The 16,218-nt window shown below is 41.5% G+C and overlaps 1 protein-coding gene across 3 annotated transcripts in view; it reads right to left on the bottom strand.

Moving 5' to 3' along the window:
• Nucleotides 1–391: 391 nt before the first annotated feature.
• LOC124236121 (Bardet-Biedl syndrome 4 protein) overlaps nucleotides 392–16,218 on the bottom strand; it is a 188,120-nt gene continuing 172,293 nt past the window's right edge. For all 3 annotated transcript variants that reach the window (XM_046654823.1, XM_046654824.1, XM_046654825.1), the window contains 10 exons: nucleotides 12,201–12,254; nucleotides 10,205–10,332; nucleotides 7,535–7,589; nucleotides 6,470–6,538; nucleotides 5,331–5,483; nucleotides 5,058–5,229; nucleotides 3,396–3,465; nucleotides 2,630–2,771; nucleotides 1,905–2,106; nucleotides 392–1,389 (listed from right to left, as the gene is read on the bottom strand). In XM_046654823.1, coding sequence (XP_046510779.1) covers nucleotides 1,280–1,389; nucleotides 1,905–2,106; nucleotides 2,630–2,771; nucleotides 3,396–3,465; nucleotides 5,058–5,229; nucleotides 5,331–5,483; nucleotides 6,470–6,538; nucleotides 7,535–7,589; nucleotides 10,205–10,332; nucleotides 12,201–12,254 — 1,155 coding nt within the window. In that variant the 3' untranslated portion in view covers nucleotides 392–1,279. The remainder of the gene's footprint in view (nucleotides 1,390–1,904; nucleotides 2,107–2,629; nucleotides 2,772–3,395; nucleotides 3,466–5,057; nucleotides 5,230–5,330; nucleotides 5,484–6,469; nucleotides 6,539–7,534; nucleotides 7,590–10,204; nucleotides 10,333–12,200; nucleotides 12,255–16,218) is intronic.

The following is a 16,218-nucleotide window of genomic DNA, read 5'->3' as shown; positions in this document are numbered from 1 at the left end:
CTCAGTTGCTCGGGGTACAAACCCCGATTCTGCCACATACCAGCTGCATGGGCAAGGGTACCACTTCTGATACCTTGCTGTTTATTGCTGAGATATGAGAAGTGAAGAGTTTTCTGCTCAGCTGCTGCTTCAGTGTCAAAACAGACCCAATCATAAAGAATTCCAAACATAGTTTGCTTGGGCAATAGGTCAGTTCTCCAACTGCAAATTATGGTGATTAAAGGGCACTTCAAGTGCAAAATGGGGACTAGCCTCAAGCAAACTGCTGGCCTACCATCCATCAGGGCTGCAGCAGAGGCTGTGCTAGCACCAAATAGGAAGTTGGCCTTGAGGTTCCTCCACCAGTTTCACACTAGGTTTGGAAATAGATAAGGGAAGAGTGTGATCATAGTTCTTTTTAAAAGTTTTTATTGTGATCTCTTATTTTCATATCTGAATAAGAACTTTCCCCAAAGGGATGATGATACATAATCTTTATTCTAAAAAGGACATATATATAATGTATTGATAACAACTGGTCAGTGGTATCCTTGATTGTCTTAAATAAAAATTCCTCAGTTAAGAAGCTCTTCCTTTTTTTTTTTTGCCTTGGCGCTGATACCAGACCAGCCCTTTGCTCCTACTCCTTATCATACAAACATGATCTGGCTCTACACTCCAATCTCTCTAAAGGAGAAGATAGAGGGACGTGTTCTGGATCCCCTTGGGCAAGTGCAGCTGGGATACTCAACAGGCTGGGCCTCAATTTACAGAGCTTTTCTTTCATCTTTTTTTTCCCTTTAAATGTAGACTATTAGAGCTGGATTATTCACCCAAGACTTGTGTTTGCCTTGAGGGCAGATATACCCCACAGCCTGAGGATCACCTCAGCTAAGCCAAGGCTTCGTCATGACAGGGCTACTAAGCAGAGGTCTGTCTCAGACTTTCCTTCCACAAAGGAAGGGGTCAGTCAGCCAGGAGATAAAAGTCCTTTCAAAAGCAAACAGTGTCACGTGCCCTGCTGGCCCTTGGAACTACATATATAGAGCCATGAGCCTTGCTTTCAGTTCTTAAAGGACCTGTCTGGGCTGTCTTCTCTCTACTTCCTGGCTGATGGGGCCAGCAGGGGACTGCACAGGCCTCAGGCTCCATGTGATCATCATGACATACCCTGTGTTCTGCGTTTTAATTCCGAGGTGCCCAGGGAACATGCTGGCCTCCACTCTGCCTGTGTCATGTGACCTTTCCTGGCCTGGTACATCCTTGCCAAAGACACCCCTACTCTGGGGTCATCTTAGTCCTATTTTTCTCTTATTTGTGCTGATGCTTCAGTTGGATGTGCTTCCTCAGTGGGCTCTGGCTCCAAAGGAAGAGATGGTGGCTTTGTGAGCTGGGATGTTCCTCCAGCACCTAGTAACAAAACAAACAGCTTGAACTCTCAGTTCCACAATTCCAGAAGAAATCATTAGTTTCACTATTAAATTCCAGGAAGAAATCCCACAGTTTCTGGGACTTGTGGGACTGTGGTATAGCTTTGCAGCTATGAAGGAAGACCATAACTGAGGAAATAAAGCAACAGTCAAGTTTGCCTTCAAGGACTCACTGAAAGAAATCTAATTACCTGTAGCACACTGACTTATGATAAGGCAGTGAAAATTAAAGCAAGACTACATAACAGAGGTACTGTAATGTATTTGTAAACTTGAATATTGTAAAGACTCAGTGTACTGACCAAGCAACTAAGCCTGCCAGTAACTGTTACCCAATACGCAGCTTGCCTTAAGGAAACAAGTGCCAATTTGGCTCACCTGTGGCTTTTTCTCCTTCTAGGCAACACTACATTGGCCATGTTTTGAGTGTGAAAAGTGCAAGCTTCACTCCAAGCTGTAATCTTGTTGTAGGCACATGAGCGTGTAGCCTCCTACCTGAGGGAAGCTTCCTGTATGCGGCTGCTGAAGACATTGCCTGTCCAAGAGCTTGATTAGAGCCCAGAGGCTGTGGGACACTGGCAGCTTTGCTGGCTGAAGGGCTCCGGTGCTTTGATTTGGGATCTTTAACTGGTTTAGTCCAGACCAGTGCCTCCCCAACCTGAAGAGCAGCTCCCAACTTCTGGGCCATCTCCACCATCTTGTGCCCACATGTAAAGAAAGAAAGAGTCACAGGCATGACCAGCAGAGACAAGCCTACCCATCTCTCCCTAGGCCTTCAACTGAGGGGGTTAGCTGAAATAGTAGTAACATTTGAGGGAGGAAGTACTTATTATACGGAAATCATTCTCAAATAGCAAAGAAAAGACTGCCCTTAGTGGAATGCAAGGGGGCTCATACAGGATCTCAAAACCCAACAATTCAAGTTTGACATGTTATTGGGCTAAACCCCTGCCTTTCCTACACGAGAAGAAGCGGGAGGACGCTACAAAGAGGCACAGACCTCAACTCAGATAAGTTGTAGTATTGATAACAGATAACTCAGTAAGCCTGAATTTTCTCTTGTTATTTTCTTCTAGGAAATTTTTTTCCCAGGCTGTTACTAACTAAAGAATTCATGCTGCCAGGAACAAAGCTAAAACAGGCAAAAGCCTATTAATACCTTATATTTGGATTATTTGGGCTTGATTCAAAAGGCTCCTGTCAGCTAGAACAAGACATACCTCAGAGTCAAATTCCAGAGAGCTACTGTCTTTGAGTAGGTTGACTTTCTTCTCCATCTCCTGATACTGGGTAAGGGCGGCCCTCTTCTCGCCCTGGTTGTACAGCAGTACAGCATAGTTCAGGTTTACTAGAGGGTTACACCTGTGGCAAACAGACAGGGATTCTATGGAGCTGACGCTTTGCAACAAATGCTCATTTAGAAATCCTTCTCATTACACAAAAATAAAACCAAACTGGTTAAGTAGAGATTTCTCCATTCTGCAGTAAGGTGGGAACACTCATGCTGTGTGGACTTGTGGAAAAGAATCATGCAATTAATTGCCCAACCAGCAAAGCAGGCATTGGAACCAAGGCTGACATCTCAGCCCTCAACAGAGACCAGCAGGGTAGGGTTGAAAAGGGGATCTCTACCCTGCTGCCTAGCAGATGCCAGTGCAATACATCCTGGGAGAGTCAAGTTTGTCTTAGATTAAACTGAGGCCAAAGTCCCATCTGATATTCCAGCTTGCCAGGGCTTTCAACAACCCGAGACCACTGCCAGTGCTGTCACTGGCCTCCTGACTAGTAAACTTGGAGTGGAAACATTTTCTCAGAAAGAGCCAGTTTCAGTTCCTGCTGAGCGACTGCATGCTTAGGAACCACATGCTTCCACACTTAGGCCTGCTGTGTACAAAGGCCATAGAGACTCGGGCAACGCCAGTGCTATGGCGCCACCTTGTGGCTTTGGAGAGTCCAGCCTCCCCAAGACCATTCTCGACAACTTACTTATCCAGGCGGACTGCTTCTGCGTAGGCTCTCTTGGCATTCTCTATATCTTCCAGATTGGTCAGAGCCACTGCAACAAAGAAGGCAAGCACTGTGGCTAGAGCCCAGCTTAGAAAACAAAAGGCATGTTTCAAGACCACAGCTCATTCAGCTCCCAAGCTTAACTCTTACTTTGCTCTCTCAGCTCCTGGAACCACCATCTACCCAGTCATTCTGTTTAGATATCTGTTGTCATCTTCTTCAACAGTCCCCTCTCCTCAGTTCATCAGGTGTCAAGTTTTGTGAATCCCATCTTTTGCAGGTTTTTTTCTGACATGGCCCTTGTTCAGGTCCATGTTGTTTCAGGCTCTCATTGCCATTTTTACCCCCTGGCAATGTCCCCACCTGCCTCCATCCACTTGCCACAGTGCTGCCAGATATCTCGCTGACTTACAAATCTGACCATGTCACTATCTACTTAAGAATCCTCACTGGTTCTCCATCACCCATAACCATGATCTTTAAACTTTTGTTTAGCAACAGAACACTCTCCCCTTTTTAATCAGTATTTTCTGGAAGTCTGATCTGGAAGTTCTGCCTACTCCACCTCCCCCAAACCATGCACTTACTTCTCCAAGATACTTATGAGGAGATCCAGGAGTACAACTGGAAAAACACAGCCTCTAGAATAAAGTCTAAAGTCCTCACACTATGCTTATGGCCCTCAATGTGACCCGACTGTCTTTCGTGACTCATCTCCCACTGCATTCTATAACACTATTGCCCACTAACTGCAGAGTACATGGTGTCATTTCATGACTGCATGCCTTTGTTCAGTGGCTTCTCAGCCATTCTGTGCTATTGAATTCCAGCTTATCTTTCAAAATCCACTGTGAAGGCCATCTCTACTTTGTGAAATTAGAATGGCAGCATATGCCTTACAATATGGCTATTTGTTTACATTCCTATATCCCATTACAACTGGGCTATCTTTGTATTCAGGCAACCCCCAAATCACCACCACTCAATTTGGTATTGCAACCTTTCTCTTATAAAGAACACCACAGTAATGACCAAAAACCAAGCTGAAGATCACTGTCAATGAGAACATAGAAACTGCTTTTGAGCATACATTTAGTAAGTTTAGTATATTGAGAAATATCCCCCAGAAAGAAGAGTCAGTACTTTTATATTATAGTAACAATGACATTAATAATAAACCAATTATATAATGACAACAAAACTAAGAGTTAACATTCACGGATTGTTTAATCATGTAATCCTCTCATCAACCTGTGAGATATATCTAGTAAGTAGTGGAGGAAGGACTCTACCCAACAGCCAACCTCTTAACACTTGATCATATCTGGAACTTAGCTAGACTCAATATATATAAAAATGACTTGTCAAGCCAAGGGAAAACGATTGGTAAAAGATGAACTAGGGATGATCTTGATCTAATTTGTTGGTCTCTGAGTGAAATTCCCCAAGTTAGAAGCAACCAAGTGCTTTGTCATCTTTTTCTTTCATATTTCTTTAAGCTCTAGGACAGTAATCCAGGTTCCTATGGGATCTGCAAGGGAATGGCTTCCATGGGCCATTTAACCACAGGCCTCCTATGACTCAATTCATTTTTCCCTTGTTACAACTTTGGAGGGGGTTCCCCACATAAATATCTCTTACCGGCCAAGAGCATGTAGAGCTCCCCCATCTTTGGCTGGAAGTTGATGGCTGCACTGAGAAAATGAAAAGCTGATGCATACTGCTGCATGGTTAAGTGGACAAGGCCCAGATTATACAGAATCTTCCAATCAAAGGGTGCCAAGTAGTTGGCTCGTTTCAGGCAGCTGATAGCCTGCAGGAGAGAGGGGGCACTCAATGAGAGGTTGGGGCAAGCTCAGCAGACCCAATAACTGCAGGGATGAACCCAAACAAGGAAGATGAGGAGACACTCACTGCCACATATTTCTTCTTGCCAAAGAAGCACATTCCAATGTTATTCCAAAGTGGAGGACTTTCTGGAACAGCACAAGCTACAACTCTGTATTTAGTGAGGGCAACATCAAAGTCCCCATGGGTCTGCATCATGCTGCCCGCTGCCAAGATGGCCTGAAAACACAGGACATGGAAAGTTGGTAATTCAGTCATTCCTAAAGGACCGTAGCAGGCAGGTAGCTTTGTTGGGTGTAGAGACTCCCAGCAGGCCCATCAGCATAGATTGGGACTGAAAAACTTCTTCCAGGGACATACATAATATATTCAAGCTACTGGGACAAGGGTTCATGAGAAATGTCCCCGCACCCCACACTGTGGCTCTCTTTGGCACAGTACATAAAAAGAAAAGATAAAATGTCCCTGATTCTACCTAGCTCATTTGTTTCCCACTTCTAGCCAGAGAAGTCAATATTTCAAGAGTACTAGGGCCCTTTAAATAAAAACTGCCTTTAATCTGTTTCTGGCAGCCCTTCCTTGGTACCAAGCACTCGTCTTTGGCCACTTAAGGTACAGCTCCTTCTGCCACAGGACAGAGGGTGACTCAGCTTTAGGCTTCATCGATCCAACCCTTTCATTTCTCTAAGGAAAGGTGTTAAGGTGGGGAGCTGATGGAGTCAGGGTAGTATGACTTTTGAGATGGGATTGAGTCTATCCTTCCACAAACAGCCTGTTTTGCTGTGTCTCCCTCAATAATATTCATCCACTTGATGATCTTCTCATCCCTGAAGTCATATCTGCACAAGAATGGTAACTGCAAATTCATTAAGAATCTAGAAGTCATTTCACCAGAATTATTTTTGACAGAAGTTGTGGAGGCTTTGCTAATTTCCTGAGTAACACATAAAACTTTCCCAGCACGACAATGTTGCTTTCTGCAATAAGTTATAGGCCTGTTATAACAAATGTGCTCTTTTAGAAAATAAGAAGCAGAACACCAACACTTTACAATATTTTCAAATAAGAAGAGCCATACTTATTTATAATTTTTCTAAGAAAAAGGCAATTTCTTAGGTATTCAAAATGCTTTGTAGGGCCAGATCACCTCCACGAGCACTGGGACCATCTATGTGAAGGCTCTGGCGTGTGACAACCCACAATACCTTGTAGTTGGTAGGGTCATAAGTCAGTGCATTTCCAAGATGTTCAAATGCCTTCTGGTAAATGCCAAGCTTGGAGAAAAAGCAAACCAGAGAATTACATCAGGGAAGAGCTGGCAGATAAGGGGTCTGGCCAACCATACCCTCAACAGAAACAGCCTGACTTTTCTGAGTTCTCTTAACCAAAAAGAGAGCTACAGCTACCAGATTAAAAAAAAAAAAAACAACTAAAAATCCCCACATTTGTGCCCTCCCCAGCTCACTTTGTTGATTTGTCCCCGATAAAGTCAAAGTGTCTATTTGCCAGAAACCATCTCTGCCACACTAGTGCTAGTTCACATTAATGCCTCCTGGCAGAAAATGGGCTGTTTAGCCTCATCTCCCTTGGAGCCACCTCTGAAGCCAAAGCCCAGGAAGGGCCAGGATTAAGCTCCTGATTCCTTTTAAAGAAAAATGACACAGACAGAAAGGCCGCTGCAGAGGTAGAACTGGAGGCAGGATCAGCTGCCCAGAGAACTAGGAGAGTTGGTAGGGAGTGGGGAAAAGCCCCTCAGGGAGTCCTGGGCCCTGGGGTCCTCAGGCTGATATAAAGAAGTGATGGAGCTAAAGGAATTCCATGCACACTCAAGAATGTGGAGGGGAGAAGAGACTTCTTTTTCTAGACAATGCTTTGCCTTCTCTTTCCTATAGGACTTGGCTGGGAAGAAGGAACAACAGGAGTGGCCTTTGCCCCAAAGCCCTAATTGTGTCACAGTTTCTCCCCCGACAACAAAATGCCAGCCGCCCGACCAGACAGTTATTTCTCATATAAGCTCTTTCCTTGGATGGATAAGAATTATAATTGCACTAGGCTCAAACATTTATCTGCTTCTGATTTGAATGCAGAAAATTAAGATAAATCCCTTAGCTGACAAAGCATATCAAGTGCAGAGAGTAAGGTTCAGGTGTTTCAGAGGACCTTTAGTAAAACATGTTAAAGTAAAATCAAACTGCAGGGAAACTGCAGTACACACAAATCCAAAAGCATTTCCGACATGAATACACAAATGAGTAAAGAGTTCTCATTACCTGTAAGTAGAGTAACCCTAAAGTTGTAAGAAGTTCTGTATTTTCTGGTGAGAACCTGCAACACAGAGATCAACAGAGAAGATGCTCAGAGGGAGATAAGACGTGCAGGCGAGACACTGAGACATGTGCATAGTCATGTGCCCACCTGCAACACTTGAGAGACACTATTGCTCCTCCCATTCCCCATGGAAATTCCCAAAGGTGATTTGGGAATTTCCTTCCAAAGTAGGTCATCTTAACTCTGGTTAAAGGGAGGACTGCTCAGCAAGAAAGAAATGGGACTTAGACTCCAGACTCCTTTCTCAGGAACTTTTCTTAGGGCCAAAGTCCTAAGAAAGAACTACGGAATATTTTATGTGACTGTCCTGAGTACACCGATAGAATTAAAGAACAGTGCTTTATAAACCAAGTCAATCTAGAAGACACAGTGTTAGCCAGTTCCCTCTTATGGGATTTCTTTTTTTTTCTGTTCTCCCTGTACTCACAATGCCAGCCAGCATAATTTTTTGCACAATTTAGGATCCCAAGGGCCCTAACACTCTGATTTCCACATTAAAAAGTCATACTAAATAGCCAAACTAAACAACAGAAGGAAGTCACATACCAGCTCTAAGAAAGAAGTGGCCATTGGCTTTGGGGAGTAAACGCTGGTGTAAGTAAAAGAATATCTGCTTTCCAATCCCTCACTGTATTTGTCTTTGTCACAAAACCAAAGCAACACTGAGCTGAGATGATCTGACTATAGGATCATGAGACAGTTTCAACAGTGAAAACGCTAAAAGTTAAGGAACCATGTTTCCTGCTTCTAAGAAACGAGGTAGGGCACTGGTTACCTATGGGGAGACCAGAACCAAATGGTCAAAGCCCCAGCCAAGGAAGGCCTGAGCTGGCCAAACAGAGCTTACTCAGTTCAACTGAGTGTTTGTCCTTCACTCTGCCACAATAAACATCCATTTTGATCACCTCTCTCCCTCAAACCATGTAAGTAACTTCCATGATTCTGGCAGAATCCATCACTCCACCAAAACATGACTACTAATCTCTAAAGCTGTGGGTCATAAACAATGGTCTCTACATTCTCAGTGAGGCTCCAGATGCTCAACTGTCCCCTTTTCTCCCCTGGGAAATTTAGTGACTTAAATCCTTGACCAGACACTGGAATAATGTCACCCTTCAGATTTATGTGAGCTAATCTCAAAGAGCCAACTTCTACAAGGCAGGAGTCAGGGATCAAAGCTTCCACTCAGCACCACAGAAGCTTAAAATACACTACATGGGCCCCTTCCTACTTGTCCATATAAACTTAGCCACTTGATGACAAAAAGTAGCTTAATAAACCAAGGGATTTTTGTCTTTTTAGACAGAAAATGTGGTAGAAGAAAATTGAGAAAGCAGTGTTATGATGGATATAACCAGAAAAGTTACTACCAGAGAAGAAGACAAAGGTAATTAACAAATTAACAGAAATCTAAGTTTAGTTCAGAGTCTAATTATCAAGAATAAAAGACTCTGTGACCTGAACCATAGACTAGGCATTATGGTAAGTGACCAAACAAATGAGACACTACAGTATTTTGCTACAGCTATCCCACTATAACAAACAAGACAAGACCCTATATAGAAAAGACAAGATAGCATGTGTCCCAAGAGAGGAAACATGGAACACCATTCTGGGAAAGCCATCAGTTCCATTATCAACATGGGTTTTGCCTACCCTAATGATGTTTTAAAAGACAAGATATTGGTCTCATGCTAATAAGGCCAGATGTTTATTACCAAATCAGGAGATTTATGTCCTTAATATCTCTGAAAATACAAGATCTGCTATAAAATAGTTTAAAACCACAATGGCAGACTGCCAGCTGACTCCAAAATCTATTCTCTCCTTCCTCCTAAGCACATGTATGCCCACCTTTCTTGCAGCTAAGTGTGACCACCTAACTAAGTTTGAACCATAAAATGTGAGCAGGAACAATGTTTGCAACTTCTAGGCCATTTAAAAGTTACTACCAGCTGCTTATTCAGTACTTAGTGTCCTGTACCACATCCCCCCACCACAGCCTGGAACATGGATGCTACAGTAATTATGTATGCTACCTTCAACCATGCAGGTGAAGACAACAACCTAAGGAAGGGTGAGTTAATAAGGAAGGGACCTGGATCCCTGACTGATCTTGTGGAGCAGAGCTGCCCAGCTGCGCTAGACCAGCCATAGCAAGAGGTGAGAAAGAAATGCAAGTCTTCCTTATTTAAGCCGTTGGGAGCTGCTTTTTTTTTTTAGCTGGGAAAGATTCTCCCTGAGCTAACATCTATTGCCAATCTTCCTCTCTTTTTTTTTCTCCCCAAAGCCCCAGTACACAGTTGTATATTCTAGTTGTAAGTCCTTCTAGTTCTTCTATGTGAGCCACCACTACATAGACAGACAAGTGGTGTGGTTCCGTGCCTGGGAACTGAACCCGGACCACCGAAATGGAGCACACTGAACTTTAACCACTAGACCATCAGGAATGGCTCTAAGTCATCAGGAGCTCTTAACCTTAGCTTAACATTTACTCTAACTCATACGACTAGTAATCAGTCACATATACTCTGTCTTGGGCTTGGGAGTTCATATGTCTGCTCCCATTCTATTTAGTTTCTTGTTGCTCTAAAGGAAACAGACACACTTACTCCACTGCTTTCTTGTAGATTTCAATGGCCTTGTCCAAGTCTCCCTCCAGCAAGTGGATCTTCCCCAGCATTATGTAAGTCAGATCATGCCTGTTAAGATGTAGGGCGTTGTGCAACTGGTCTTGTGCCTAACAAAATTGATGGAGTAAAAAGAACCAAATCACTACCATGGAAGGGCAATGGCTTTGTATGGCCAATGTAAAGGCAGCTCCTGCTGTACTAATGTAGGAACATCCCATTTCAGCAAACAGCCCCCACTACCCGAGAAACTAAAACATACCAAAACTGTGTTTGTTGACCAGACAGCTGGTAACATGGGGTATCTATCTCTGGAGTCACTTGGGAGAGTTTATACAAGATGGTTAATCTTTTTGAGTGCTTCCTGCTTCTTGATATCCATACCCATAACTCATACTTCATAAGTCAAAAGGGACATCATAGTACAGCATACAGTAGGACAGCCATGAACTCACTCCTGCTGCACCGCTGACCAACTGCACAACCTTCCCAGGATGGACCTCATCTTCCTCACCAGTATTCTGATGAATGAATGAACGGATTGTTTTCATTTATTCACTCAACATGTGTTCACTGCCTGTTGTTCTAGGTGCTAGGTATACTAGAGCTAACAAAACAAGCTACTTGCTCTGAAAGAGCTTAAATCCCAGTAGACGATCAAAAGGGCTTCATTTACAGAACGAGTATTTACATAAATGCCAAGTACTGTATTTGCTCTGATAGCTTTACAGTAAAATCTAAATATGTCTGACCAAAGACCAATCCACCCTCTCCCTTAGTTCTGAATAATCCTGTGAATAGAAATATACTTGCTTGGAAGATCCTCTAAAAAGGAAAACCTCATTACCAAGTATATAACACCATAGATCTGCCCAGAAAACCTAAGGGATGCACTAAATATATATATTTTATCTACATATAATAGTTATTTATTACATATCTCACAGGAGAAAAAGTTATTTTCACACCTCAGCTGCTGATGTATAGATTTTTTTTCACACCCCTGAGGGATAGATTAGGTTGCATCAGTTTGCAAACTGACCCAAGTTAAACATTGTCAAATGGGTATTAACCAAATCAGATTCTCAGTCCTGTCGGCATTGGAGAAAGGAGAATAAAACTTGACAAATCAGCTTTATGAAGGAAACTCTACCCAACCCCACTGTGGTTAATTTTCAGAGCTCTCAATAATTTAGTTATCCCTCAATTAAGATACATAAATTTTTGTCTTTATCTGAGTATCAAGGTAAGCTCAAATGTTTCATCTGATATAAGAGCTTTAGAGCCTATAGCTTACTCACAATGAAATATAAATCCTCATGTGGAAAATAACCTTAAGAACTGAAACTCTCAGAAATCAGATCCACTTAAAACCTAAACTTGATTTCCAATGACCTTAAAAACTAAAATCACTTGCCATCAGAGCATAAGATAGTTCACATGGTCATGATTACACTTTTAAGACTTAAGGGTCCACTTTTTGATATCTAAGTTTTACTGAATATTGTTTCTATACTAAAAATTAAACTGGGGGTAGAGAAAAGAGAGGAGAAAAGCAATTAGAATGCAATTCCCTCATAATATTTCTAGAATTTATTATTTTCTTGTTAAAAGCAGAAAAAAAACTTGGATAATGACAAATGAGAATAAAAATGGAGATAAATGTACAGTTTGCCCTCTGCATCATGAAATATGTTTGTGATGTGCGGTTGGTTAAATCTGCAGATGCAGAACCCAAGAATATGGAGGGCCAACTAAGACACTTGAGCATCTGCATTTTTTTGTATCCTCAGAGAGTTCTGGAACCAACCCTCTACGGATACCAAAGGATGAGTGAAACGGCACTTTCAATTTTTACTTCCAAAAATCTCTGCACTAGGAATAATACAAAATGAGCAATGGCACCTCTGTAACAACTGTACCCTCAGTGAAATCCCCAGCCAACCACTCAATCGCCACGACCATTTCTATGAATTACCTTGTTGAACTGTTTCAGATAAATGTAGCAAACTCCCAGGTTATGACAGATCTCCTGCAAACAAAAGAAAGGAAAACAGCCTAGGTACAAATTCCACAGTAAGCATTAGAGTGAAATAATAGGCACCTATCTAGAGGTTGTTATTGTTCAGCAACATTTAAACTTTAAAACGTGCATGACGGTTAATCTTTTACTAGATTTGATACTCAAATATAGTCATGCCTCCCTTAACAATGGGGATACAATCTGAGATATGCATCCTTAACTGATTTTGTCATTGTGAGAACGTCACAGAGTATACTTACATAAACCTGAATGGTATAGCCTACTACACACCTAGGCTATGTGGTACTAATCTCATGGGACCAGTTGAATACGTGGTCCATCCTTGACTGAACCGTCGTTATGTGGTGCTTGACTACATATTTAATTCTTCAAAATGCGTCAATATAAAAAAAACTACAGCTTATAGGAGATAAAAGCAGAATAAACAGGTGATCTTCCTGAGTCTATGTGGTACCTTGGGGTGCATACCTGGCCCATCCCCATATCTTTTTTCTCTAAGAGCTGCCCACTGCCCACACCCTCTGTGCCCTCTTCTGAGAAGAGACTACCCACAGCACCTGCTCCACCCCAAAGGGATACGTATATATGTGTCAATCAGATTCCTTTCCCTAGGAATCTAGAATTCACTAGGTGATGTGGACTTGGGGACTGACAGTGTCATCTGAAGTCCACTATTACGGAATATATGCAATTGGAGCCAATCTGCCAAAGTCTACAGCAGAGGTCAGCAAACTAAGGCCCTGAGCCAAATCCATCCTCTGCCTTTTTTGTAAATAAAGTCTTATTGGAACACAGCCACAACCACTGATGGATTGTCTATGGCTCTTTTACACTAGAACTTCAGGTTAAGTAGTTGCAACAGTATATGAGGCCACAAAACTTAAAATATTTACCAACCGGCCCATTACAAAAAAGTTTGCCAACTCTTGATCTACAGAAAGGAAAAACGAAGCACAAATGCAGAGCAGCTACCTTGGTAGCTGACAGCTTCCCAGTTCTAGTTCACTGCAAGATGAACTTGTATTTCCTGACCTCAAGTTTTAAAGAATATCTCAAATTCCCTTGGACTAAATCTCCCTTTAAGGTAGTTTTAGAGAAAGGAAAAAGCGAGGGTGAGGAAACTGCTCTTGGAAAACAGAGAGAGCCTTCTTGTTAGTAGTGGAGAGATGTGGAAGCACATTCAGACCCAGAAGTATCCCTGGCTGAAGAAACATGGAGCCCAAGGCTCAGAGACAACAACTGATTTAATGTCTTCCAAGTCTCCTAAAATAACAATGACAACAAAAGAGCGATCACTCATTAACTACTTCACATCAGTCTCTATGCTAGATGTTTTTCATATATATTAATTTTCCCAGCAAATCTGCAACATAGGTATAACAATTCTGATTTTAGAGAAAAAAAATTAAAGCTCACAGAGGTTAAGTAGTTTGCCTAACTTAAGACAGAAAGTGTGAGCAGCACTGGGATTTTTTTTTTTTTTTAAGTCTAAATCTTAAGGAGAATTTCAACCATATATAAATACAGACAGAAGCACCATGTACTAATCATTCTGTCCCAAGAACCATCCAATCCATATTCCCATCTATCACACTACTTTTGTAAGCAAATACCAGATAGCCTAACATTTCATCCACAAATATTCCCGTATGTATTTCTAAAGGATAAGGTCTTTTTAACTTATAATATCATTATCATACTCAAAATTAATATCTGCTTAATATCAGATATTAAATCATGTTGAAATTCCTGATAGTCTCATAAATGTCTCACATTAAAAATTTTTTCTTCTTAAATAATGACCCAAATAACGTCCACACATTGCAAAACATTGAACTCGGGCCTGCCTCCAAAGCTTGTGTACTTTCCACTTACCATCCCATAAGAATGTACACATGGAGCTAGAGAGGGGAGAAATGTAGCCCTACTTGTCCTTTAAATGTTCTGAAAGCTAACTGGCCCTAACTTTTTAAAATCATTTGTCATAGATATTATTTGAGAAGGCAGCAGCAATATGCCTTAAGTAAACTGACAGCAAAGGAAATTTGAAAAGAAAAATAGAACAAATCAGAGTTAAATCCTGTCTTTCATGGGATGAGAGAATCTAGCAGACATCCTGCAAAGGCAGTTGATACAGTGGTAAGATCACAGGCCTACAGTGAGGAATTCTAGATTTGAAGCCAGAATTGTAGCTCTGGTTCTGCCATTACCTCACTGTGTACCCTTGAGCAAGTCATTTCATCTCCCAAAGCCTCAGCTTTCTCACCTCTCAATAGGGGAAATTTTCCCTATTTAACAGAGCTGTTCCAAAAGTCAAATGAGATAATGGCAGGAGGAATTATTATTCCCCTGTTCCAGCCAGACTGTGGAATACTCTGATGAGTCCAATAAAGTAGGCCTACAAGGTTTTCTGCAGGCCACAGGCACTTATGAAGCACACAGGATGTAGAGTGGCCGTTCAGTGAATGACCAACTCTGCTGGTGCCAATGGAATGGTTATCCCTAGTGAGTAACATTAAATGAGCTCTTTCAACCAACTGGATGGAGTAACAGACACTCTCCCTTCTCCCTGTGACCCTGAGCTCTCCTGTTTCACTTCCTCCCTATCTCCCTCTATGAGCTCTTTTCCTCTTCCACTCAGCCCTCCAAAAGTTTTTTCCAGGGTTCCATCTTCAGCTCACTGCAGAGTGATCTCATCCAATTTCATGGTTTTCATTATCACCTTTATGTTGTGGACTCCAAAATGTGTATCTCTAGCCCAGAACACCAGCGTTTCAGATTTCTATAGCCAGCCACGCAATGGACACATCTCAATTCAGATATTCTACCAGAAGCTAAAACTCATCATGTCCATAATCTTCTGAAAGACAGGATTTAACTCTGATTTGTTATCATCAACCTCTCCCAAAACTTGCTTCTCTTTCTTTCTGTATTTCCTATTCTAGTTGATTGTCCCGTAATCCATGAATCCATCTCTGCATATCCAGGGCATAGTCCAGTGCCTGGCACATAGTAGACATTCATTTGTCAAAAGAATGACTAGATGAATGAAAGAGTAAATGAATTTTCCTTTATCTGAGCTTCACTTTCGCCTTTAGTTATAAAATACTCAGTGGCGTAGACAAACATCTCAATCTTCAGACCTATAGAAGAAAAGTGACTGACAAATTGAACACACTTCTAAAATAATACTGCCGTAAGAACTACTGAGAAAATGCATGCTAGTTCTCTGTACTAATCTATCTAATCCTTCAGTCATATATATGTCTTTCCAAGAATCATCAGCTGTGTGAATAAAAACCAACAGCATGGGAAAGAAAAACCAAAATGAAGAGAGGAAGAAAAAGATAATTCTAGAAAGCAGAATAGAAATTCAAATGTCAGAGAAATGAAGAGGCTATTTGCAAGAAGAGAAAAGACAAAGTTCTTGGAAATTAAAAACATAATTACTGAAATAAAAAATGTTGAATGGATAGGCTAAATAACAGAATGTGAATAGCTAAAAACAAAAATGATGATCTGGAAGATACGATTAAGGAAATGTCCCTGAATGTACAGCAAAAAGACAAGAACTGGAAAATATGAGAGGCAAGTTAAGAAACATACAGAACAAGAAGAGAACACGTCTAATAGAGTGGAAACCAGTGTGGCAGATGCTGCTAGTTAATATCTACTCTCCTCATTTTCCTTACTAACAGAATTCTAGTTTTGTTGAGAATGGAAATGTGTCCAACTTAAAAACTACATTTCCTGGCATTCCTTACAAAAAGGGTAGTTGATATGACATAAGCAGAAGTTTGCTGGGGACTTCTGGAAAAGTTACACTTTCCTAATACAGGTGATGTCTTTTTCTCTTTGTAGTTTCTCCCTGCCTAGAATGATGATGTGATGTTAGAGCTGCAGCAGATATCTTGTAACCATGAAGAAAAAGCCTCAGCCTTAACATCCTTCA

This window comes from Equus quagga, chromosome 2 (genome assembly GCF_021613505.1).
Source record: "Equus quagga isolate Etosha38 chromosome 2, UCLA_HA_Equagga_1.0, whole genome shotgun sequence".
NCBI classification, from domain to species: Eukaryota; Metazoa; Chordata; class Mammalia; order Perissodactyla; family Equidae; genus Equus; species Equus quagga.
This window is presented reverse-complemented; position numbering and strand designations above follow the sequence as displayed.